The 25,077-nt window shown below is 31.9% G+C and overlaps 1 protein-coding gene across 5 annotated transcripts in view; it reads left to right on the forward strand.

The window, feature by feature from the left end:
• The window catches only part of MIPOL1 (mirror-image polydactyly 1), a 245,574-nt gene that overhangs the window by 39,689 nt on the left and 180,808 nt on the right, over positions 1 to 25,077 (forward strand). For 2 of the 5 annotated variants that reach the window (XM_032481908.1, XM_032481909.1), the window contains exon 2: positions 9,764 to 9,842. The exons of 1 other annotated variant lie outside the window; for it this stretch is intronic. In XM_032481908.1, coding sequence (XP_032337799.1) covers positions 9,824 to 9,842 — 19 coding nt within the window. In that variant the 5' untranslated portion in view covers positions 9,764 to 9,823. Of the gene's footprint in view, positions 1 to 6,205; positions 6,243 to 9,763; positions 9,843 to 17,603; positions 17,675 to 25,077 lie in introns of those variants that run through there. 2 more of the 5 variants (XM_032481907.1, XM_032481910.1) reach the window with 2 other exon arrangements.

The raw sequence follows: 25,077 nt of genomic DNA on the forward strand, positions 1-25,077 counted from the left end.
GCAGTAACTAACTAGGATATTGCTTCAGGGTGCAGCAGATGGCCTCTAAGTGGTTTGGTAAAGAGAATGTTGCTAAAGGTGACAGAGCGTACCTACCCTGTTTCCCACATGCACTAGCTCATTGGTAACATAAACTAAGCTTCAGGAAGTTGTTAAATTTAAGATCAGGGAGTAATTCCAAAGAATTTTAATAAATAAACTACGTATCCCTCAGTGGATAATGTTTTATTTTCAGTTCCTACATGCTAAGATGAAATTTTTAGGCTTTTCTCTAAATGACATGCAGTATAGAATCCTTATGAGGTGTGTGTATATATTTGTGAGAGATGTGCAATATTTGTTGCATGATAATATTGTATGTGCCTATACATCAGACATGAGACTGATAGGATTTTGACAACATTCTAATATAAAATGGAATACTCGTTGCTAGTTCTGTAAAAGTAAATGATGCTGTATATTCTCTTTTATGAAATGTTTTAAAACTATTTATTATGGAAAATTGCAAACATACAAGAGTAGAGAAACAGAATAATGAACTCCTATGTCCTCATAGCCCAGTTTCAAGTTATCCTTCATAGTTCATGTTAGTTAATCTTGTTTCATCTATACCCCCATATTCTGCCTGCCCTATGAATCCCGCTCTCCTCCCTCCCCCAGTCTCTACCCCCAACTCCCACCCCATGATAATACTTATTATTAGTATGACTTCCACCAGGAGGCTTATAATGTTGATTGCTGTTTTATAATAATTTTAATATTTATGACAGGATGTGGTTCAGGTTTTGGTTTCTCTTTATCTTCTTCACAGCTTATAAAAGGTTTCCTTATACAATTAGTAGTGTAAAATGTCAAGTTATTCATACAGCCATTTTGCTGTAATCATGATTATAGCATAAATCAGCACATCATAGAGATGCAGTTTTATTGAAATAAATAAAATTCTTATCGTATAAAATGAAAGAACATCATCTTTTGGAAAATGTCTTTTAAAAATTAACAGCACAGTTTGCTTAATTTAATTATACTTTGGAACCCTGTGCAGCTATATTACTATTAATTTTGTAAGTAATATTTTTAATTCAGTCGATTTGCCATCCTGAGATTTTTTTAAAAAATAACTTTCCTGAAACAGATTTTTAGTGAACGTATACTTCTACATCCTAAAAAACTTTATGGTATCGTGAACAAAAGAGCTAGTATAATACTTACATATAACTTATAGTGGACATTATCTTATAATTTTAAGTGCAAGAAGAATAAAGTTGTTTATTGAAGGAAATTTCAGTATATTATGTAGTTAGCTTCTTATTTTTCCTTTTCACACAGTATTTTATTCTACATTAACTGTGGAATATCTATTTTAGAATCATATTTGTATTGCATACTTTTCATTAATAAAAACATTTATTAAGAATAATTCTTAAGAAATTACATGAATTTTTGTAGTTCCTCAGATAAATAAAGCAGATGGCTGTGACTTTCTTTTTTTTAACATTTTTTTATTGATTTATAATCATTTTACAATGTTGTGTCAAATTTCAGTGTTCAGCACAATTTTTCAGTTATTCATGGACATATACACGTTCATTGTCACATTTTTTTCTCTGTGAGTTATCATAACATTTTGTGTATATTTCCCTGTGCTATATAGTGTAGTCTATTCTACAATTTTGAAATCCCAGTCTATCCCTTCCCACCCTCCACCCCCCTGGTAACCACAAGTCTGTATTCTCTGTCTGTGAGTCTATTTCTGTCCTTTATTTATGCTTTGTTTTTGTTTGTTTGTTTGTTTTTGTTTTTGTTTTTTAGATTCCACATATGAGCGATCTCATATGGTATTTTTCTTTCTCTTTCTGGCTTACTTCACTTAGAATGACATTCTCCAGGAGCATCCATGTTGCTGCAAATGGCATTATGTTGTCGGTTTTTATGGCTGAGTAGTATTCCATTGTAGAAATATACCACCTCTTCTTCATCCAGTCGCCTGTTGATGGACATTTAGGCTGTTTCCATGTTTTGGCTATTGTAAATAGTGCTGCTATGAACATTGGGGTGCAGGTGTCATCCTGAAGTAGATTTCCTTCTGGATACAAGCCCAGGAGTGGGATTCCTGGGTCATATGGTAAGTCTATTCCTAGTCTTTTGAGGAATCTCCACACTGTTTTCCATAGTGGCTGCACCAAACTGCATTCCCACCAGCAGTGTAGGAGGGTTCCCCTTTCTCCACAGCCTCTCCAGCATTTGTCATTTGTGGATTTTTGAATGACAGCCATTCTGACTGGTGTGAGGTGATACCTCATTGTAGTTTTGATTTGCATTTCTCTGATAATTAGTGATATTGAGCATTTTTTCATGTGCTTTTTGATCATTTGTATGTCTTCCTTGTAGAATTGCTTGTTTAGGTCTTCTGCCCATTTTTGGATTGGGTTGTTTATTTTTTTCTTATTGAGTCGTATGAGCTGCTTATATATTCTGGAGATCAAGCCTTTGTCGGTTTCACTTGCAAAAATGTTCTCCCATTCTGTAGGTTTTCTTCTTGTTTTATTTCTGGTTTCCTTTGCTGTGCAGAAGCTTGTAAGTTTCATTAGGTCCCATTTGTTTATTCTTGCTTTTATTTCTTCTAGGAGAAAATTTTTGAAATGTATGTCAGATAATGTTTTGCCTATGTTTTCCTCTAGGAGGTTTATTGTATCTTGTCTTATGTTTAAGTCTTTAATCCATTTTGAGTTGATTTTTGTATATGGTGTAAGGGAGTGTTCTAGCTTCATTGTTTTACATGCTGCTGTCCAGTTTTCCCAACACCATTTGCTGAAGAGACTGTCTTTATTCCAATGTATATTCTTGCCTCCTTTGTCAAAGATGAGTTGAGGCTGTGACTTTCTTGATATTGAACAAGAAATTAGAGCTGTAAGCCTAACATTTATTTTATTCTCTTTAAAGATTTCATTTCTAGTAAATATATTTTGCAACCTAAAAGTTGCCTTTAACATTACAATTTAAAAAGTGAAATGCATAGTTTGCATGCAGCACACTGACCACTGGGAATAATTAGTACTGTAATTTTCACAAATTGCATAGATTAACATTATATTTATACAGTGTATAAATTGCTTATTAAGTGTTCACAATGCAAATGTATAACTTATTAGAGTATATTGATTCTCATATATATATGTTATCTGTTAATCTCCCCATTATTATTATTAAACTATATAAACCATAGAGAATTATTAAGCAGCTTTTTGATAAAATCTGTTAGTAAGCATTATGATGTATGATGAATTAAGACCTTATTATCTGCTTATTTTTACTTTATTTTAGAACTGACAACTGACAACTGTTGTTTTATTTGATTTCAAGTGGCTGTTCATACCAGTTGTCATTACAGATCGATTTAACTTGCTCTAATACTTTTTTACCTTTGATTTACTAAGAACTTCAGTTGGTTGTGTGGAAATGTAAGCCTTTGTGTGAAGGAGTGTGTCATTGCAACAGAACTTGGCAATCACATGAATCTTAAGAAAACAAGCTATTTGTTCCCTAGAGAAACTATTCTATAAGATGACTTTGTTTTTATATTCTGTTCTGTGCTAGATTAAGTGATTTAGTTTAGTTTGGCCTAGGGCAAAACGTTTCAGGATATTTTAGAAAATCCTGTATCTGATTAGCCCTCTGAAATAGTTTTAACGTTTTATTTTTTTTTAAATTTTATCAGTAGGCTATGCAATGCCCTATCCATTCTCATAGTGTCATTTGTAAGTGGCACTGAAAACTATTGCAGTTTCCCATGTGGTATATACGGTATTCCCAAGTTTTGAAAACATAAAAGCCATGTATTTTAACACTACTTGTTTCCTCTTAATTTGATGCCCTTCCATGAGCTTAAATGAGGGGAAGTAATTCATCTTTTTTGATAGTAATTTCCTGATTACTAAAGCATATAACCCAGGGGACCTATATCATGACAATGGTCATAATATAGAACAACTGATTTTTATTAAAAACTTAAACTTTAAAATCCTGAATACTAAGACTTTAATAGTCTCTAATTGAACAAAGAAATATAGTTGTTTTAAGAAATATATGCTTAATTCTCAGGAAACTCATTCATTTTAAATTTTCTATTGTAAAAACGTTCTGCCAAGTATTAGTTTAATTAGAACTTACAGTCTACTTAAACCAAGCAAGCAAGCAAACAACCATAACAAAGTATAATTATAAGAGGTTAATTAGGCAATAATTATTTTTTCAAAATTTCAAGGGAGTCATACAGGTTACTTCCTTTTTATTCATTTTGGGTCTCCTAGATGTAGTGTGGCCTTTTTCAAATTTTCCTGTTAAATTTCCAGGTTATTAATAAATATTTGATTAAGTTAAAATAATACATGCACATGTAAAAAACTCAAGTTATACACTTAGATATAAAGTGGAATAGAAGTAGTTCTTTCCTTCATTCTTTAAGTCTCCCTACTCCAGCTCTTAGACCCTTTCTTCAGAGTAACCACTGGTAATACATTCCTATGTGTATTGTATTCAAGCATGTCTGCGTATGTATGTATAATTGTACACTTTTTTCTGTCTTTAATTTACTCATGTTCTGTATCTATATTGTTTTGGCTAAAGATGTATTTTGGGTAGGGAATTTATTTGTCTTATTTATTTATTTTATATTAAGTCTAGAATAGTTGTCTGACACATAATAGACTTATTATGCTTACCAAATACTTGTTGAAAGAATCTTCCACATCTGTCCATCAAATACTCATCTTGGGAACACTGCATCTACCACATGGGAAACTGCAATAGTTTTCAGTGCCAGTTACAATTGATACTTTGAGAATGGATAGGTATTGCATAGCCTACTTCTACTCACCTCATCCAATACTTACTGAATACTTACTGTGTGCCAGACACCCTTCCGAGGATACAGATGAAAGAGAAAATCAAGGGCTGTGCTTGGATGTAACTTTCCTATATATAGTTGACTGAGATGTAGCAAAAACAATGAAATGAAACCTAAACAGAGGTGTTTCTACTTTAGATAGGCTGGCCAGGAAAAACCTTTTTGAAGAGATGACTTTTGAGCAAGGCTTAAACGATGAGAAAAATATTTCAACAATCTAGAGACGAGAATTGTAAGGAGAGAAAATAGCGTGTGTAAAAGCTCTGAGGAAAAATAAACTTGGTGAGTTCAAGGGACAGAAAGTCCAGTATGGCTAGAGCATGAGTATTTTCTCTTACAAGTAAATACTGCTTCAGTTCCTATCTTTATACATAAAAATGTGTTCTACATACTTTAAAAATACATTTAGTAGTGGAACTGAGGGGTCAAAAACATATGCGTTTAAAATTTTGGTAGCTATGGTGTGGGGCTACTTTTATTTCTCATTTTTTCTCCCTAAACCTTTTCTTGCTTTCCCTGGCTCTGGGGAACTTCGGTTGTCTGGAGCTTGGTAGGGAGTGGCCTGTGATGTGAGACACAGTGAGTGAAAATAATTCTCTTTGTGAGAGAATGTGCCAGGAAATGTGAATGTTTGAAAGACATTTGTCTAATAAGAAGAAAATCCAGCAGTAGAAGATGTGCATATATTGTATATGTTGAGTTATGTAGTAAAGTATTTGGTTCTCAGATATATAGTGCTCTCCTTTGGCCATTTAATGAAACCATTTCAATGCAGAAATTATCAACATTTCTCAATCTAGAAAACCCCAAATTTGACATTTTATAGAGTTATAGTTGGATATAAGGCAGCATTATAAATGATTTCTAATTTGACCCTTTTGGATTCAGTTTATACAAATTTTTAATTAAACTAAGGAGGCATTATGAAAAAAAATGTTATTAACCAAAGTCAGGCAAAAACAGTTTGCCATGTATGGAGGGAGATAGGAGGGTATCTCCTATTTAAAATAAGTTTTAAAAAATCCTGGTGGGGTTACATTAGGGAATGAAATCCTATTTTTAAATGCCTTTCTTTCAAAAAGGCATTGTTTAATTTTAAAGGATAAATGTTAGAATTACTTAGAATTTTTTAGGCAGATTAGAAATTTTAGACTGGTCAAAGAACAAGTTTTGTTTCATGAAGTGTTTTACTGCTGAGTAAACAAGGAGAGTCAAGTCACGTTTGAGAGCATAGAGATGTTTGCTTAACTTTTTTCAATCTACATTTTTGACAGGGTGAAAGTAGAAAATTTTGGCAGATATATTCAGATTCCAATGTATTTAAAGAGAGAAAGGGGTATGTGGTTTCTTTAATTTGTTATTTATTTTTCCTTCTTTCTATGTAATAAGGCTCACTTCTTTTGAGAATTAAAAACAACTTGAAGGAATGAGGTTAGGAATCTCTGATGGAGAAGATTTTAATTTCACAGATGCTGATATGGTATGTTCGGTCCATTATGGCAAAGATTTTATTTTTCTTTTTTAACATGGCTAATTTTTTCCAGAACAACTTAGAAACAAACTCTTCTTGCTAGATTTTATTTTGCTGTTTGGACCTGGCATATATATTAGTAACGATAAAGCAATTATATTTTATTTGTGATATAGTGAATTAGCATTTTGATTAAGCCTTGTTTATCTGGCGTCTATTGTAAAATCATCCCACTAGTTTTGACACGAATATGTAATTTTTAATTGAATCAAGTTCTTGATATCAAATCTTTAAGGTAAGTGTAAAGAAAGAAATTCAGTGTTTTATTAGTCTTAATCCTTTGTCCTAAAACAAGTAGATATGTAAAATATGTTTCATATTTACAAAAATCCTCTATTCCTATTACAATATGTAGATATATAAGTTATAATTATTTGAATCATTAGAACATCTAATTTTTGCTCGACAGTATGCAAATGTGCCATTAAATCTGTTTTTTAAGATTTTTCCAGTTTAATGTCTGAATCCAAATTCATAAAGAGTTGGAAAAATGAGATGTCTGAGCTATAGGATTCACAGGGATTTCACATGAAGCCTATTTAATCAGGATAACACTGTTATTAATATTCATAATGTCAGCTGGAACACAAATGACAGACTATGGGGCCTAAAAATTTTACTTGGTGAATGTATTAAAAGTAGCTTAAAAAATTAATGGAATTTAAGTAAAGTTGGTGAATATGAAAATCTTGTGTTAGCAGAAAAAAAATCTCTATTAGAACTTTCTTTAAGACCATTTTGCATTGATGTCTTTTGACAGATTTCATTGGTACTTAAAGAAGAAAGATGCATGAATGGTCATTTAAGAGGATTTAAACACATTGGCACTTTAATTTTTACATGAATAATAAGTACTTTCCAAAAGCAATTAACTTACAGTGTACAAGATATGAATTGAAAAATAAGACTGTGACATCAAGGGCAAAGCAAATGTGCTGTACATTTTAAACTTAGTGGCAAGACTTTTAATATTTTGTTTTACTTTATTTTTATAGTTTGCATAGGCTATGAGTTAGAATATGGTTATTTTAGTGCATCTGAATGCATAATAGAAAGGAATAATATTCTCTCCCTCCCCCCATTATGGGTAGTGTTAAACATTATCCTGTACAAGTTATCATTTGCATTTATTAGAGAATTAAAACATTTGTGTGCTATTGGTAATATTTGAGAATATGTTCAATTTTGCAGAAAGTCAAAGGGGTGAATTGTGAATAGGTTTAGTGCTATAAATACGTATGTGTTAACACAGACTTACTGACTACAGCATAACTTAAATGTATAATAAATAAGTTTCTGAATGTTTAGTGTAAGAAGTTTAATAACCATCGAGTAGTATACAAGTAAATTTGTTCCAAATGTTAGTCTAAGAAAGTAAAAAGTTGGGAATGGTTTAAGTAAAACTGGGGTGGATTTTATTTTATATACTACCTGCTACTCTATATGTCTTAAAATAACCTTGTAAATGACATTGTACCAGTGCTATAGTTTTTTTGTTATTGGAGTTCATTAAAAACAGTTAATTTTAGGCCATTATGTATAGTCACAATAATACTGAGTATTTTGTTTTACATTTCTCAGATTATTTTTATTACAGATTTTAGTACTTATAAAAGCATAATGTTGGTCATTATCTCTTAACAGTCCAGTTCTGATTTACCAGTGAGAGAATACAGGCACTGGCCTGGCAGTCCAAAAGGGTACTAGAAGTTTCACTTGCAATCTATCAATGTTATATATGAATGATTTACTTTCATTAGATTTATAGGAATTACCTGGTATGTTTTAAGACTCATATTCAGAGCTTGATGAGAAAAAGCATTAATTACTAGGGTGTGTAGAAATTATCACAGTAAGCCATAAATTTTAAAATTTTGTATAAGGAATGAAATTAAATAGATATGTGTATATATATATATATATATATATATATTTTTTTTTTTTTTTTTTTTTTTTTTTTTTTTTTCCTCAAGTGTCTTTTTAAGTTAGGTTTTGGGGGTTGGGGAGACTTGTTTTGTTTTTGGCTCTGAGATATTCGCTTATATGCCCAGGAGAGGGCAGCATTTTACTATGTCTGTCTCATAAAAGAATTAGCCCTGCTTAGACTGTCAGTGTTTCTTGTAATTACTCCCAGTATATTTGTTGCTTGCTTATGAATTAACTTGCATTTATGGAACTAAATCATTCCAATCATTTAATTACACCTGAGGAGCTGAACTATAATTGCTTGCTTCCAACTAGGATCTGATATGGCTTGAGCAGTATTAATTTGGTGTTTACTTTTCTGAGTGCTAAAAGCATTAAAATGATTGTGCAATGGGATTACATTTTACTAATTGCTGGCATTCATTAGCTGGGTAAATGATGAGGAAGAGTGACTGTATATTGCAGAGGGATAAAATTATGGTTTTAAATAGTATATTACTAAGCACATTAAGGCCTGTAAGACATGTTTTAAAATACTCCAGAGGTTATTAAAGACTGTATTTTCTACATGTCTTGCTATATGAATCTCTTATTAAAAGACTGCAATTATTATTAACCTTTTTGGGCAATATGGAGAGAAATGGCTTCATTGAGTGGAACATACTTCTTTGGTATTAATAACTTCCTATATTTTCAGCTAATCCAAAAGTAAATGAGGAACTTAGAAAAAGATTGCTAACTCCAGGTCAACATATTTAGAGAAAATTGGAAAAAGAGAAGCTTACTACAGCTTTATTTGAGGACTTTTAAAGAACGAAGAGTTCTAGCTGTGAGACAAATCTAATTTTGTTTTTTTTTTTAAAGCATGCAAAAAAAAAACTTGCATAGCTTTTATCATGTTTATTATGAAAACAAGTTAAAAAATACCAATAATTCCACAAGTTAATGATAATCTTTTAAAAGAAATTAGAATAACATTTTAAAAGTACTTTTACAAGTATGAAATGTTCTATATGAAAATATACATTCAAAGCAATAAATTTGAAATTTTTGGTATAAAGTTTATAACAAATAAAGTAAAATTTTTATTTTTCTTAAATTGTTGAAGATATAGTTGAAAAAGACTTAAGTAAATTAAATGGTTCCCTAACCAAAGGAGCAAAGAATGTCTAGAAGCTTAACCTAAACTGTATTTACTAAAATACAAGTGTGAATGAAAAAAATTTTTTCTGAGAAAAAAAGATTTCATTTCACCTGTTAAAATACACAGTTAATTGTCCCATTATAAATGTTTTAGAAAATCATTTATCCTGTACATTCTCTGTTAAACAAAGGTAAGATTTAGGTGTGTTCTGATATATTGTTTTAAGTTTATTTATCTAGAGTTGGCTTTATTTTAGCCTCAAATCTTGGAGCAAAAACCAGAGACATTGCCAGAGCAAACAAGAACAGAAGTACAAATGGAGGACTGGTCAAAAGGTAAGGACTTTTAAGGTTTAATACCAAACCCCAGGTGTTGTGCTAGTTTAAGGCACTGAATGAAGTGTGTTTGTTCTAACCAATGTACTAGACAGAGGCAGACAAGCACACGTGTGTGCACACATACATATACACACATAAAGAGACTTGACATACTGAAAAAGAGACACAAAGAAAGACATGGAGAAAGAGACATGTACACACAGAGGAAAGGGACACAGAGGAAGAGCAATTGAGAGAAAAAGGAAAACAAACAGGGAGAGAGAAAGAAACATACATCTACACAAATTGATGGAGGAGACTGAGAGAATGGCTGGAAGAGAAGTGCATGCAGAGAGGTACACTCAGAGAAAGGAGACACAGACACAGGAAGGGAGATAACTCACCCCAAAAGAGAAAGACACAGACACACATATGGAGGCACACACACACCCAGAAAGACACACATGCATAGATATACACAGAAAGACACACATACGGAGACTCAGAAACATGATGAGAAAGAGACAGAGACTTACAGCGAGAGAGAGACTGGGGAAAAGAAGACACACTAAGAGAGAGGGGGCCTAGGCAAACATGCAGACACACAGAGATGAGACAAAGTTAGAGACCTAGAAGATGTACACATATACAGTGAAAGATAGACGTACATGGAGAGGGAGACACACACGCACACAGAGAAACAGACTAAGACACGTACAGGCACAGATACACATGTACACATGCACACCAAAAGACACACCCAGAAAGAGACAATCATAGAGAAATGGAGTCAGAGGGGCCAGGGAGAGTCAGAGCCACAGAGACTTGCAGAGATGTATGAAGAAAGGAAGAAAAAGACACTTCAAAACAGACAGAGAGACATGAAAACAGAGGCAGAGACAAGGTGAGAAACAGAGAGAAAAAGATACACACAGATATGCAGAGACAGAGGGAGAAAACTGTCAGAGATGGAAACACAGTTTGAGAGACAGCCCGAGAGATGGCCTGAAAAAGACAGAAATGGTAGATGGATAGATGGAAGGATGGATTTAGGCAGGTAGAGCACATCTATCTATAGAGCAAGATAGAGCCATAAAGACAGAGGTTTAAAAAGTGTTAGGTTTTAATTGCAGTCTCTTACACTGTATTTGGATATAGTTGCAAATCTGGAATCCTTGGGAAGCAAATCAGTATTACATATAGTTGAAGACTCAAACCTTTATATTCATTCTTTTTATTTCCTCTAAATTGTATGATTTAAAAATAGAATTATTACCAAAACAGTGCATACGTCTCTCTCTTTTTTGATTTCTTCCTCCTTCAGCAGAGCTCTTTTTTCACCAGATTTCAACCACGCTGTTACCTTTTTCAGAAGGCTAAAGGCCATTGTGTGGGACTGTTCTATTGTCAATGTACTAAATAAATTAATAGCTACGCATTTTTTGAGGTATAGAAAGATGCCATACTGAGTATACTTTCTTTTTATTTCTGCTTTCGTTTTTTTATTTCCACACTGTTCAGAAATTTTCTTGCAGTTTATGCCTACCATTAGCAACCTGTCTCTTCTAATTTGTGATTCTAGGCAACTTGTTAGGAGTTGAGAATCCAAGTAACTGATTGAATTGAATATGAAGGAATAGCAAGTAAAACCTGAGTGAGGTAGTTGAAGGTTTTTAATGCAAAGTTATTGGCTTTAATTTAGTGAATGGATTTTGTGACACTTTTGGTCTACTCTCTTTGTATTCAAGTTTGTGATAAGGATGTCTTAGTGTGAAGCTGCGAACTAATGTGTGATAACTGCTTTTATTCATTTATGCAAATAAGCAAGCAAACATTCTTCTTTTGAAGAATTCAGATCAATTTTACTCAATTTGTGTACAAAATAAGAAAAGAGGGAGTAAATAATGATGCCCCTATTGCTTGTGTTTCCTATTCAGAGGTCACATTGCTGTAAAAGCCTTGTTGTTCAAATTATAGACAAAAGGATCTTTAAGGAGTCAAAGGAATTATTTTTAATTTATATAAAGAATAGTGGCTGTAGGGGAAATACTTCTCAGAAATGTAGAATAACCAGGAAAGATGTTAAAAAGAAGGGAGCTGCTGAAGCTCACTCTAGGACACATGGAAAGGAAGGTTTTAGGGCTAAAGACAATGATGCATAAATAGTTTGCAGGAGTCACAGACTGCAGTAGACATGACTGAAACATCATTAAGAAAATTTGCGTTTTTTAGGCATTTTTTGGACATTGGAAATAAGAATAAGACATTCCTTTGTATGAAGGGCCTATTAATGAAATTACTAAGAAATAAAGTTAAGCAGGTAAATGTAATATCTTTTGAGTTTTGTGATAACTGATATGTTTAAACAGTAAAATTTCTTATGTTTATCTCTTTGATATCAAGGTTCATGGGATTTATCATAAAGTACCAGTTGTTCAAATCTGTCTTACAGGAATGTTCATAGTCTGCCCTTGTAAATAGTGACTTTAAAGTTATTTTACTTATTTTTTAAAGGAATTGCATTAATTAAAAATTATTATTATACAAATATGCCATTGCATCATCTTACAAGTTTCTTTATAAAGAGTGCTGAAGTGGTTACTCTTTTCCTAGCTTTATTGTAGAAACGTTGTTGAAATATTTGATGTCAAAGTGTTGATGAGGTAAATAATGTTAACAGTTAAAATGATATACATTTTTCTCTGTTTTTGTCATTAAAAAGCTGAGGTTGGTAGTTAGAATGAATGAAGACATCTACAAAATGTGTCCAGGTTTCTTTAGGTAGTTTAAAAACAACAACCCTAGGTTGATGGAAGCAATAGGTGAGTGAATAAATGTGCGTTGCCAAGCAAATATTGGTAACATCTGGTTTCTTAAAAAGTAAATGATGTTTTGTCCTTTCATGAAAGCTTTCTATTTTTGAGGGTTGTCTTTTTTCCCCTGCTTTTTAAGAAAAAAGATGGAATGTCATAATCAAAGGACATATGTAAAGTTAACCCTCAGAAAGAATCAGTTCTTATGTCATTGATTGCTTAGCCCTTTTTAGCATTTACTTATTATTTACTTAACTACATAAGAAAAAAGTTGTGGGGGTCAGAAATCTATTATAAGTAATTATTTGGAATAGTGTGATAAATTTCCTGATAGTCCTTAAATTTTGGTAGTTTTTATTAAATTAGCAGAAACATGGTTCATTTTTATAGTGCACAGGAATCCACCGGAAATAGTTTAAGAGTTATTTATGAATAAACATGTCTGCCATAAGTATACGTACCTACAATAATATAGGTAAAATGAGGTCTGGATGCCAGTTAAATTTAGAATATTGTGAAACTTATTTAAATATAGAACCTTTAGGGGTCAGTGTTCCCTAAGAAAGGTTAAAAAGGTGACTGCCTACCCAGATTAAACATTGTCTGCTTTATTTTAAATATTTCTTACCAATTGAGGGTAAGAAATGATAAGAATCATACAGCTTGAAGAAGCTTTAGACAAAAACCTTTCAATTGTATGAGTTTCTTTAATATTATCTTTAGGTTTATTATTTTAGGAAATTGTATTTAATATGTTTTATACACAGAGTAGTTAATTTCACTTATATTATCTCAATTTAGATGTGAATCATATGTTTTTAGACTATTTTCTTTTAAGCATAAAAAGTGAACATGATTCTAAATCATTATACTTGCTTGAAACTTGAGGTGAAAAACCACTTCTAGAACTGCTTACGCTAATAGATTTCTTACATGTTGCAATTTATTTTAGGCTAGTAGATATTTTTTAAAATCTTATCTTGCCGATTTAAGTAAAAAGCAACTGTCCTCTTTATTTCTAGCAATTATATTTTGTTACCATGATTTTTGTGGTTTTTCTATTAAATAAAATAAATAACAAAGACTAAAACCTAGCAAAAGATAACTTTTAAGTGGTTTGTTAGTTTCTTCTTGAGTCAGAATACTGTTTATTTTTGCTTGGCATTTGGAATCTATGTGCCACCAACAACCTCTTTTATTGTTACTTCATTTATCTTTCTCTCTTTTCACCCAGTATTTATTCTTTTTAATTTTTGCCCACTTATTGTTCTGTAATTGAATTACATCTAAAACTACTGCATGATTTGCAAGCATTTTATAAGAGTAGACATCTTTAGAAACACTATGGAGAAACAACTGGGATGCTTTAAATGTCTTTGATCATTATGGCCAAGATGATAGAATCTCATATCATTTTCATAAACTATTTTATTTTAAAGCAGAAGAGAAGGAAATGTCAAGTTGCCTAGAATGGATATCCATTTCTACTAGGAAGATAGCTGCTAGAAAAAAATTATTCCTTAGACATTGTGATTAGACACTCCTTGAAATTCAAGAGCATTTTGAAAATATCTACATAATTAAACATTCTGTCTTGAATTACAGGACTTGAATAGTATTTAATAATTGGCTTTCTAGGAAGTAACGGTATATTTTCTCTGAGTGAGTAACGCAACTTGTTTTTGTTTATTAATTTTATTTTTATTTGTTTAAACTTAAAGGTAGATTCCACTGGAGAATCAATGCATTTAATACTTTTAATAAAATGTTATAGTAGAAAAAAACATAGGTTTGAACCTAAGTAGACCTGGGTTTTTCAGTCTTCCACTTACTCTACCTACCTGGACTTGGGTGCAAGTTTCGTAATTATTTTTAAGCCAGAGTTTTATTGTGTGTGGAATTGGGAGCTAATTCCTTCAGGACAGTTTTGAAGATTAGGGATTGTGTATGTAAAAGCCCTACTACATACCTGAAACTGGAAATGAGTTTATTTAATATGGATTTCATGTACAGGAGTAATTATTTTCAATAGTCTGCTGGTGATAATGGTCTTTACAGATGCTTAAAAAATATTGTTGACATATTCTACAGGGCCTAGGTAAGTGGTAGAGGTTGTTGTCATTGTTTTTCCATCCAGCTGTGAAAGGCAGATCCATAAGAAAAAGTTTCAAAGTATTAAGAAGCATAAGTAACAGTGTTTCAAATGGTTATTATTAGTTTTATAGAAAGTTCATTCTCTTCAAATATAATATTCACAATATCGTTAGAAACTTGATTTTTTTCAAAGTAGTATAGCTTATATTTAGTATATTTTTGTATTTGATAGGATGGAATGTAGAATCAATGATGTTCATTTAGGGTAAAGTTAATTTTATCCGCATTGAAATCCCAATTGCATAAAAATCTTCAGACTAGTGACATCACACGAATGTGCCTTTTCCTTTTGGCAAGTGTGAATTTAAGAATGCTTTTTTAATTTTCCATATGCCATAGAAGGATTTAAAAAAGAGCATGTTGAGTTCTGATTGAATTTACTATTTATCTCCGTAGGACCTAACTTAATAGAGTACTAGTAGTTTCTCACACACGACCATCCAGAATATTTGAGAGAGTGATTTTGGAACTACTGGCAGTGGGCCAACAGGACTGATTTCATTTCCAGAGGAAATGCTAAGGCTATTCTTAAAAGCATGATTGAGGTTATACTCTTTTAGAAAAAAATTAATTTTTCTTCTTTTAAATAAATTTTCAAAAATAAATGGGATTCTGGGTGTCTTCATATTTTTAAGTTTGATTTGAATGATTCTATCACTACTCTTGGTCTCATTAGAAAAATGGAATGAAAAAGCAAAAAATGTTTATAAGGGCATCTTAGCTTTCTGACTGGCTATTAAGTTTGTATAAACTGTGTTTTGAGATTCATCATTTCTGCTATGAGTAATTCACATTTGTGAATTTATGCCATAAATTTTTTTTTTTTACTTTTTGTGACAGTTTTTTAAATAGACTTTTATTTTGTAGAGCAGTTTTAGATTCACAGCAAAATTGAGCGAAAAGTAGAGTTCCCATTATACCCCTTTTCCCTAACCCCACATAAACACAACCGCCCCAGTATCAGCACACTCCACTGCACTGGTACATTTGCTACAAATGAGGAACCCAGCCTTAAATTCTCATAAGGGAAACATTTGTGAGCTAATAGGAGTCTTTTTTTAATTTCTTTTGTTTGTTTTTACTACATTTAGAGTGTTTGAAATCAGTTTAGGCTATACTCCTCATGTGGAATTCCTACTACACTTTTGGTCCTTTCGTTTGTAAAATGACACTAAGAAGAATAAGAATGAAAAATAGTCAATTTCTTTTTTAAAAAAGACTATTCCTATTTCTATACTATTGGTATGATCCTCTCTTTTACAGCTTGTGACTATTTCTTGGATTTAAGGAAATGTAACTCTACTTTTAATAAGCAAACTCTTTCATATTTATTTGTGGCCATGCAAATATGAATTTTTTTTTGCAATAGAAAAAACTACTTGAATTTTTCAAGTTTTTTGCTTTGTTTTAAATTCTCCATTCTTAAGATTCTGAGCTCTTTGATAAAAGTTCTCATTCATTTCTGGTTATGGCCCTTTCATGCCAGAGCACTTCCTGAAACACATACGTATGACACAAATCTTAATATAGTATTATTGAATCTTTAATTTTCTAAAAATTAGAATTTCAGTGTATCATATTTAAGATGGCTGTTGTGGTCTCCATAGTGGCTATATTGGTCACCTTTTGTGTGATTGCTATGAAGTCCTGAGTGTGCATTGACATTTTGTTGATTTTGTAGATCTGAATCAATATACATGGTGTATAGACTGAATTTATGGCCATTTACACAGTTGGTTCAGGTTGACTGGCTGTTTGTAGAGCAGGACTGTTGTGACTACATTTACTACATTTACTCACTATTTTTGGTTATAAATAAATCTGGTAGTTGAATCAAAAAAATTGGGGTTCAGTACATGTATGTATGTTTGTTTTAATCAAACAACCTATCATGTAGGACATTATTATCTTTTGGGGAGAAGTTTCAGATACAGGTTTTCTTTGTGTTTTGTGTTTAGTATTCCTGTGTTTTTCTTGGGGAATGAAAAAGCAAATTTGGAACAAATCAGGCTACAAAATTTTGAAATTGTGCTGACAAGATAATAAGATAAAAATAATTATTTTAGAAAATCCTATTTTGACTTTCATTTTTATTGTTTGAGTGATTTTAGTCACTGTTGAAACTCTTTGGCACTTTAAAATCAGAATGCTAGTAGATGAAAAGGTAAAAGTAATAAGTTCATGTTGATAAAATTATACTTGTATAGATATTGAATATGTTAGTTTTTGCTAATTAAACATTTTTTAAATTAAAAACTAAATTCTCCTTTTTAATAGTTTCACTGGCTGGACTTAAGGTTAATTTGATGTAATCTAAAACATAGTAATGTTCTCTGATTTTGAGCATTATAACTATAGAAATATAATCAAAGTTAAACACAAGATACGTTTATTTTCTTTTTAAAGTAATTCCTGGGCTTTTAGGGAGTCATTTTAACCCCTCTGTTCAAAATTTTCAGATTAATATTGATTCCTAACAGATTAGAATAGGTAGGGTTTATTTAACATTAGTTTCCTTGAACCAGCAACATGTATTGGTGGAAGTGTGATAGGAAAGACAGAAGGATTCAGGCTTGTGTATAAATTCTAACTTCTGGCATATGGAGTGTAGAGTATCCTTTCCACAGATTAATGTAAGCATAAAGAACTTACAATTCAAAAGAATTCCTATTTTAAGTTTTTGAATCTTCATCAAGAAACCAAATGTTGCAGAATTTGGAGTCACGGAAGCCTTTTATTCAATTGCTTTTAAGAGTTTAAGGTTAAAAGAAGGAATGATTTCAGTTCAGCAAATCTGATTTTTTCCTTTCAGAAACCTTCATTGCCTATATTTTATAATCAACCAGTATATTTTAAGACCAGGACAAGGCTGCATTAGTTCAGGTAAGAAGAACAAAGACAAAACAAAAATTTTCATTAAAAAAGAAGTCCTTGATCTCTTGAGAATGCAGTAGAGACTAGCATCAGAGACTTCCTCTGCATTTTTAATAGGCCATTGATCTCTAATGTGTCCTATATTGGTTCTTTATTATCTTTTTCTTTTTCAGAAGTCCTTGCTTCTCCTCAAAGTCATTTGAAATGAATATGTTATACTTTTTTTTTTTTTTTTTTTTACTTTTCTGAGGCTTTTTTTGCCCCAAGTGTTTAATGCTTTTTTTTAAAAGTTAAAAAATGGTAACTCTGACAAGGAGCTGATGATGCTATGGTGCAGCTGAGTATAGGCACTAGTATAGTACTCATAGTTGATTAATGAAATGGGAGTCCCTACCTTTTCCTTTTATGCTTTTGTTTTTTTCCCTCTGAAGAAACAAATGGTGAATTTGAATAAAACACACATCATTTGCATAGAAAGTTATGTAATGATGCCATATAGAGTATAATGATTTCCTAAAACCTTGTATTTAAAGTAACCTGAATTACAATAAGAGATAAACAGAATATTTACCCATCCCTTATGAGCTGCTGCTGATATGTAAATTTATTCTTCTACTTTGCACAAATATACTTTTGAGCTACTGCTTAAACACTTTGAGGTCCTTAGTCAAACAGTTTTAATGATGCCTCCAATATTATGAAAGTGTGACATTTGATGAATGTCTCATATAGTTTTGATATCTAGGCACATGTCAACAAAAAAAATTGAACATTGGTTTGTCATGCAACACCTAGATAATTTATAATTTTACTGTTTATATCCATCTTGACATTTTTTATCTGCCGAAGGCAGGTTTCATTTGGAATCTTAATCTGAGATTTATTTGGTGGATCTGGAAATCATAGCTAGGGTTCCCACAGGAAATGGTCCATCTACCAACAGATTAAAAGGCAGTCCTGCAGTTGTTAGGGGAGCTCTGCATTTAACACACATGCATACTCATTCAGTCAGCACTGGGGAGAAAAATTAAAGTAGTAACCCAGGTTTAGGAACAATGTAGCTAAAAAGTCCCATATTTGCTGAATGACAAAGGGTTATATAGCAGCATTTCATTTTATTATTCGTGCTTGAATTTCTTGTTTGCTCTGTTGAGTCTGCTGACGAATACTAATAAACGCCTGCAACAATCCAGACGAGAGATGCCTGGCAACAAAGCTATGCGGTGGACCTCCCTGATCTTCTCCAGTTCACAACCTGACCTTTTGAAAAATTGGCTGGGCTAAGCTGCAGAATTTGGGTGTAATGGTTATTGTTAACTCCAGCTTTAGGATTTATTAATTTATGTGATCAAGACTTACCTATACTTCAAAGTTTCAAAAGACCAAGCACAATCATCCATCCATTAGAACTAACATTGCATTTCAGTGATTTCCACTTAGTATCTGGCTGGTGATTCTTCTGTTTTCCAAATCTAAAAATGTTCTTGAATAAAATGCAAGGCACATATAAAGAAAATCAAGGTTTTTTTTCTCTTTACAGTTGTTACTAGGGAAGTTACCTTCCATAAATGATTTATGTAATTGTTGAATTCATGGACACTTGGTGTGTGTTCATACTTAACAAACAAAAAAATACGTAATTGTGAAACCTATTTTACTTGAAGTGATAGAAATTTAAGATATACCTAGTTCTTTTGTATTTTAATTACTTTATGTAAATTATTCTCAAACAGGAAAATTTGAGAAGGTTGAAAAGGTTAGAAATGTATAGTAAGTAGCCAAATAATTCATATCATTAGGGAAAAAAAAGAATAGGGATTACTGTTGTGCTGGTTATTCAAATTTTAGGATAGTTTTCATAATCATTTTAACCTAAATAATATTTGTAATGGTTTAACTAGGGTGATATAATTTTAACAGAGCTTTAATTTGCATGATATGTTCCTAAGTTAATTGAGTAAGCTTTAGGCAATTACACTGTTACACTGTGTTCGTGGCCTTCATATGGTGAAAGATGTTAACAGAAGCTGAAACGTAATAAAGCTTAGTTCTTACACAGGAATCTGTGTTGAATGAACATCGATGTGTTCATGACTATTTCAAACTTGATGAAACAAACAAAAACCTCTAAAAATTTGATGTGGTATCACCATTTTAGAGGCTTTTAAAATAATAAAACAAAATTTAAGTAAAGTGATTTACATGACTAACCAGTGGATAATTTGAATAGGGTACACTAAGCTGTTGAATTGTCTTAATGGAAGATGAAATAACCTCACCATGTCTTTTTGACATGTTTATCTAGAGATACAGCTACGTATGGGAATGTAAAGGATATAGTTTATTTTGAATTCATGTCCAAATGAATAAATTATGTGGTGTTGACAGGTTTCATGATTTTCCAGCTTTATAAACCTTTATGAAGTCTTATTTCAAAATTTTATAGCTATATCTAGGCTCTCCTCCATCACATGTCTGTGACCTCCCTTCAGTATATGTAATACACCTTATTATAATCACATAAAACTCTGTATTTGTATTTTCACCCTAACAGCCAATGGCTACATGTGGTTGTAGACATTTGAAATGTGAGCCATGAGAATACAGAAGATGAGAGTTATAGGAGTTTTTTATTCTTCTTACAACTATTCAAGCCAAAAAGTAAATTGAAAAACCCCTGAGAGAGTGTATGGTATCCAGGTAACAAGTTTGCATTTTTTAAGCCAAGGATCCAAAAGTTTCCTAATTTCCTGTGATTCCTAAATTAGAATTTCTGAAGGATAAGTACTTGTGATCTGTTAGCTGTGATCCTGATCATCTCTGATATCATGTGCCAATATACTAGTGTTCCAGTTACAGAAACATGCTATTTAAAGTTTTCTCATTTTCCTACCATGGGATTGAATTTCCAGAAATATACTCTTAATTTTCTTTTTATGAGATTGAATTTTCTTTCAGAATCTTTCCCTAAATTTTGACATTCTATTGCTTTTGTAATTTATTAGTTTTATAATCTGATACAAACTATTAAACCATTATATATTAACTACAAGTTTTAACCTTGTTAATATTTTCTCTTTATTGTATGTTTTTCAGTGAATAAGGTAGCATTTTATTTATTTTCCACGTTCATGTCTTCTGATACTTTAGTAAGAAATTTTTTTATTATATATTATTTACTTATTGCATTTTAATAAGAAAATCTCTTGCTTTTAGGAAAGCAGATATTTGCAGATAACAATAGCTAATATTTATTGAGTGTGTATTCTGTGCTAACAGTTTTCCAAGAGATTATATAAATTAAATAATTTCATTCTCAAAACAACTTTTTGAGGTAGGTGCTATTATTATGTTCTTTTTATTGAGAGGGAAATTGATGAGAGGTTTAGTAATTTGGTAGAGGTCATACAGCTATGTGTGGAACCAGAATTCAGACTCTGCAGTCTGTCTTCAGAGCCCATGCACTGTGGTTTTGCTTGAAAATTCTAGGCAAACCAGTATTCTACGTGGAAGGTCTAAACTTTCCTCTTGTATACACTCATATTAAGTGGAACCACTACAATATGGCAGAAGTTTCTGATGTCTTTCTTTTATATTTGGGTGGAGAAAAGCCATTATGTATCTATGTGGAAAACTAACACCCACAAACACATAAAAGGAAGTGAACAGTTGTAAATATTAAATAAAGGAAATAAGTATTTGCACACACATACAGATAGATAGATGATCTACCTGTAACTTAGTTAAGGAGTTGGTAGAAGTTATTAGGAGCCACTAGCTGATACTATGTTGAAACTAATGTTTATTTAGAAAAATTATTAACTATTGAAAAAAGACATCTTTTGTTTAAAATGTGGGACTATAGTAATTCCATTATCAAATAAAATTTATGCTAATTTAATAGCAAAAAAAATGTGATAGCATTTTGATGGTTTTACATAATGTGGTGATAGACAATATAGAAAAGAAAGAAGCAATAAATGTGAGGTCTTTGTTCTATATTTATAAAATTTATGCTATAATTATATAACCTTTCCCAAAATAAGTATAAATAATCTTTCCCAAAAAAAGAAAAGATAGAGTTTAAGGAACTGGTGACCAATTATGATAGCAAGTGTCAGAGAGCACATTAACAGATACTTCCTTTATGGTTCATTTTTGTGCCCCTAAGTAGCACCTGCATCCAAGGAGCAAGAGATCCATTTATTTGAATGTACTTGCCAGCAGTACTTCTATTCCTCTTTCTCATTTCTGCCACTGAGCTCTCAGGTAGCTGAGATGTTGCTATTCTTGTAACCCTTGTAGGATCCCTAGGGACAGTTCTAGCTCAGCCACTCTGAAGAAACAGCTCTGTAAACAGTATTGACCCCCAAGGGGACCATCAAATCCATTTACACAGATACCAGTTGTCACAAACTATTTACAAAGCCAGACAGAACAGAATTTCCCAGCCTCTAAGAAACCCTATTTGATTCTAGCCACCTCACTTACGTATCGTGCTTGTGAAAAAAGTTATTTTTGGTTATGAGTCAAGATTTCTTGGATAGCTTCTATTTAACTGAGTGTATTATACATTAATGTTTAATTGTCTGGAGAATTGAACTCAAAGGGGATCCTAAAGCTTTCTTTCCTGGGTTAGGAAATATTATAAGTACTGTTAATATTCTAGACCAAGGAATGGAGAATTTAATAGCAACATTAACACTGACATAGTTGACAATATGGATACTTCCAGAAGTAGAGAACGTATTCAATCATGGAAATGCTCCATTGGAAACAGTATGAAAGTCACTAGAGAGATACAGGGCCTTCAAAATATATAATGTACTTAGCCTTGGGCACATGCATTAGGAGTCTAAAAAAGTGTTTACTAAATCCACCCCCTTTGCCCAGATGAATAAACTGTCTCTAGCAATAGCAGTAGGTGGCGTTTGAGGAATACCAAGTAATAGTCTTCCGTAGCATCGTTTTCAAATGATCACAGGGTAAGTTTTCATGACAAGTGATAGTATTAGCTAGTAATAGCAAAAATTGGAAAATATTTTTGGTTTGAAGTGATCAAATTGTTATGTCCAAATAATACAGTGTGCCCACAAGAGAGCAAACAAATAAAGATATTGATGGTCATCATAAAAATTTTTCCTATTGTTTGAGGAAAGAAAGTTAGATTTCATAGATGTATGAAGAGATTGATAATTTGTTCCCCAAGTTCATATGGAGAAATAAATTTTAATGTATTAATTCTGTTAGTCATAATGATGGAATAATTAACAATGATAATGATTCAACACTGAAGCAAATTACTAAAGAAAGTTATAGAGTTTCCTTTTCAAACCATTTGAGAGAGATGGAGAAGAATCAGAATAGTTTTAGTTTTAGCTTTCATCTGCCTAAAGATGAGTTTGAATCAGAAATGAATACACTGTTCCTTTAAACACTTATCTTTCTAAATGAATAGTGTACAAAACAGACCCATAACTTCACTTTTTGTGGCATTTTATTGACTTACATGTTTATATCTCTAAAGCAATTCTTTTTCAAGTGATGGGGCAATACAGCATCTCAACTAGAGCTTTTAGTAGCTTCGTCCTGTTATCACTTCGTAAAAACTTTTTTTCCTGGGCTGGAGAGTTTAGGAAAATAGTTGGAAGACTGAATTAGAGTCACTCAATGCTATCATCTTCTCTTGGTTAGAAAAAGTACTAAGTGAGAAACTGAATTTAAGGTGAGTTTTGAATAAGATAAAGAAAATTTGGCAAAATGCAGTATGATAGAGCAGTATCTTACAATTTGATTTGAAAAGTCAAAGTGCATCATGCCTGAAACTTACTCTCAGATGTTTCAGAAAAAATTAACTATTTGTAGATAGACAGACCTAGAGAGAATGAATAATAAAGCAAACATGGTAAAATGTTAACATTTGGGGAATCTGGATGAAGGATTTGTAGGAATTCTTTGTACTACTTTTGCAACTTTTTTTTTAATAAGACTGGAATTATTTCAAAATAAAAAGGTAGAAAGAAATAACTGTTATCTACCATATGTCAGCTTTCTAATCTGTCTCTGTCTTCTTTAGTATTTTTACGCAGTCAGTGAAGTCTTTTGCATTTGGCTTTCATTTCTCCTCTCCATTTCTTGCCATTTTGCTGAATGACTTCAGTGTCTTGAAAGGTGGCACTCTCAGTTCCCTGATACCTTGATTTCCTCCTCTCCAGGTACCTTTATCATCAATCTATTTAATCAACCCATTCCCAGACCTACCACATCTTGGAATTTGTCTTTACAGTGTTACTCATTTTACAAGTTTTCACTCTTCCACTATATAAAAACATCTTTGTGTTTTTCCTAAAGCTATTCCTTCTACTCTGTACTCATTCTTACTCTTCTTGTTCTCTTATTTTTAAAATCTGTCAACTTTCTCTTTTTTTTCTTTTAATGTGTATGCTTTATTGTAAATACATGTATACTTTTTTTACAATTATTAATACAATTATTACAGTTTGACTGCACATACACATTATATTACATGTAAATACATATATACAGTATACTGCACTTTTTTTGGTTTACATATATATACTAATTATTGTTTCTAAGAACAGATTAGATCTTTAGCTTTTCAAACTTACATAGTTATAAAAGGAATACAGCCAACAACAAAATAAGAATCAACAGAATGCAGTAATCCAGTCATAAAGGGCAGTCACCTTTCTCTTTAATTCACCTAACTCAAACCATTTGACAGTTCATTACTTTGCATATTCCTACTTGTCCTGTTTTGAAACAAATGGCTTTTGAAATCTTCCCAAAGTCTTTTAGTTGAGCATCAAGATATCTAGCATATTTTGTACGTGGCCTCTGTAGCCCAAACATTCTTAGTACATTGTATTCAAATAATTAGATCAGTTTTCCTCATTGTAGCGAAGAGTCCTTGAGGGGAGTCTATTTCTTACTCATCTTTGTTTTCCCAATACTTACCACAGGACATATCACTCTGCAGCTTTTCCATGGATTATTATTAAATTAATGAATAAATAAATAAATAAATTGAGGGGAGTCAAGCTTTCTGACATAGAGTAATGCAGTATGGCAGAGTAGAAGAGTATTGAGAACATTCAGAGGATTTATTTAATATATTTGCTAAAATAGTTGGTCAAAAAAAAAAAAGGCAGGCAGGAAGGAAAATTTTATAAATCAGCTTTGTTTACTCTAAAGTAAAATTAAATTTTTGGTAAAATAGTATGGATAGTCTGATCTGCAGAGAAGTTTCCAAATATCTGATGAACAGTTTCAGTTAGGAATCTAAAAGCTTTTACTACAGAGCAAGATTAGAAACATCCAGAGAGTCAGAGCCAAATCACACAGTATCAGTTCTTCAAAAATATGTATTATTCATGGGGAGCTGGGGGCTC

This window comes from Camelus ferus, chromosome 6 (assembly GCF_009834535.1).
Source record: "Camelus ferus isolate YT-003-E chromosome 6, BCGSAC_Cfer_1.0, whole genome shotgun sequence".
NCBI lineage: Eukaryota > Metazoa > Chordata > Mammalia > Artiodactyla > Camelidae > Camelus > Camelus ferus.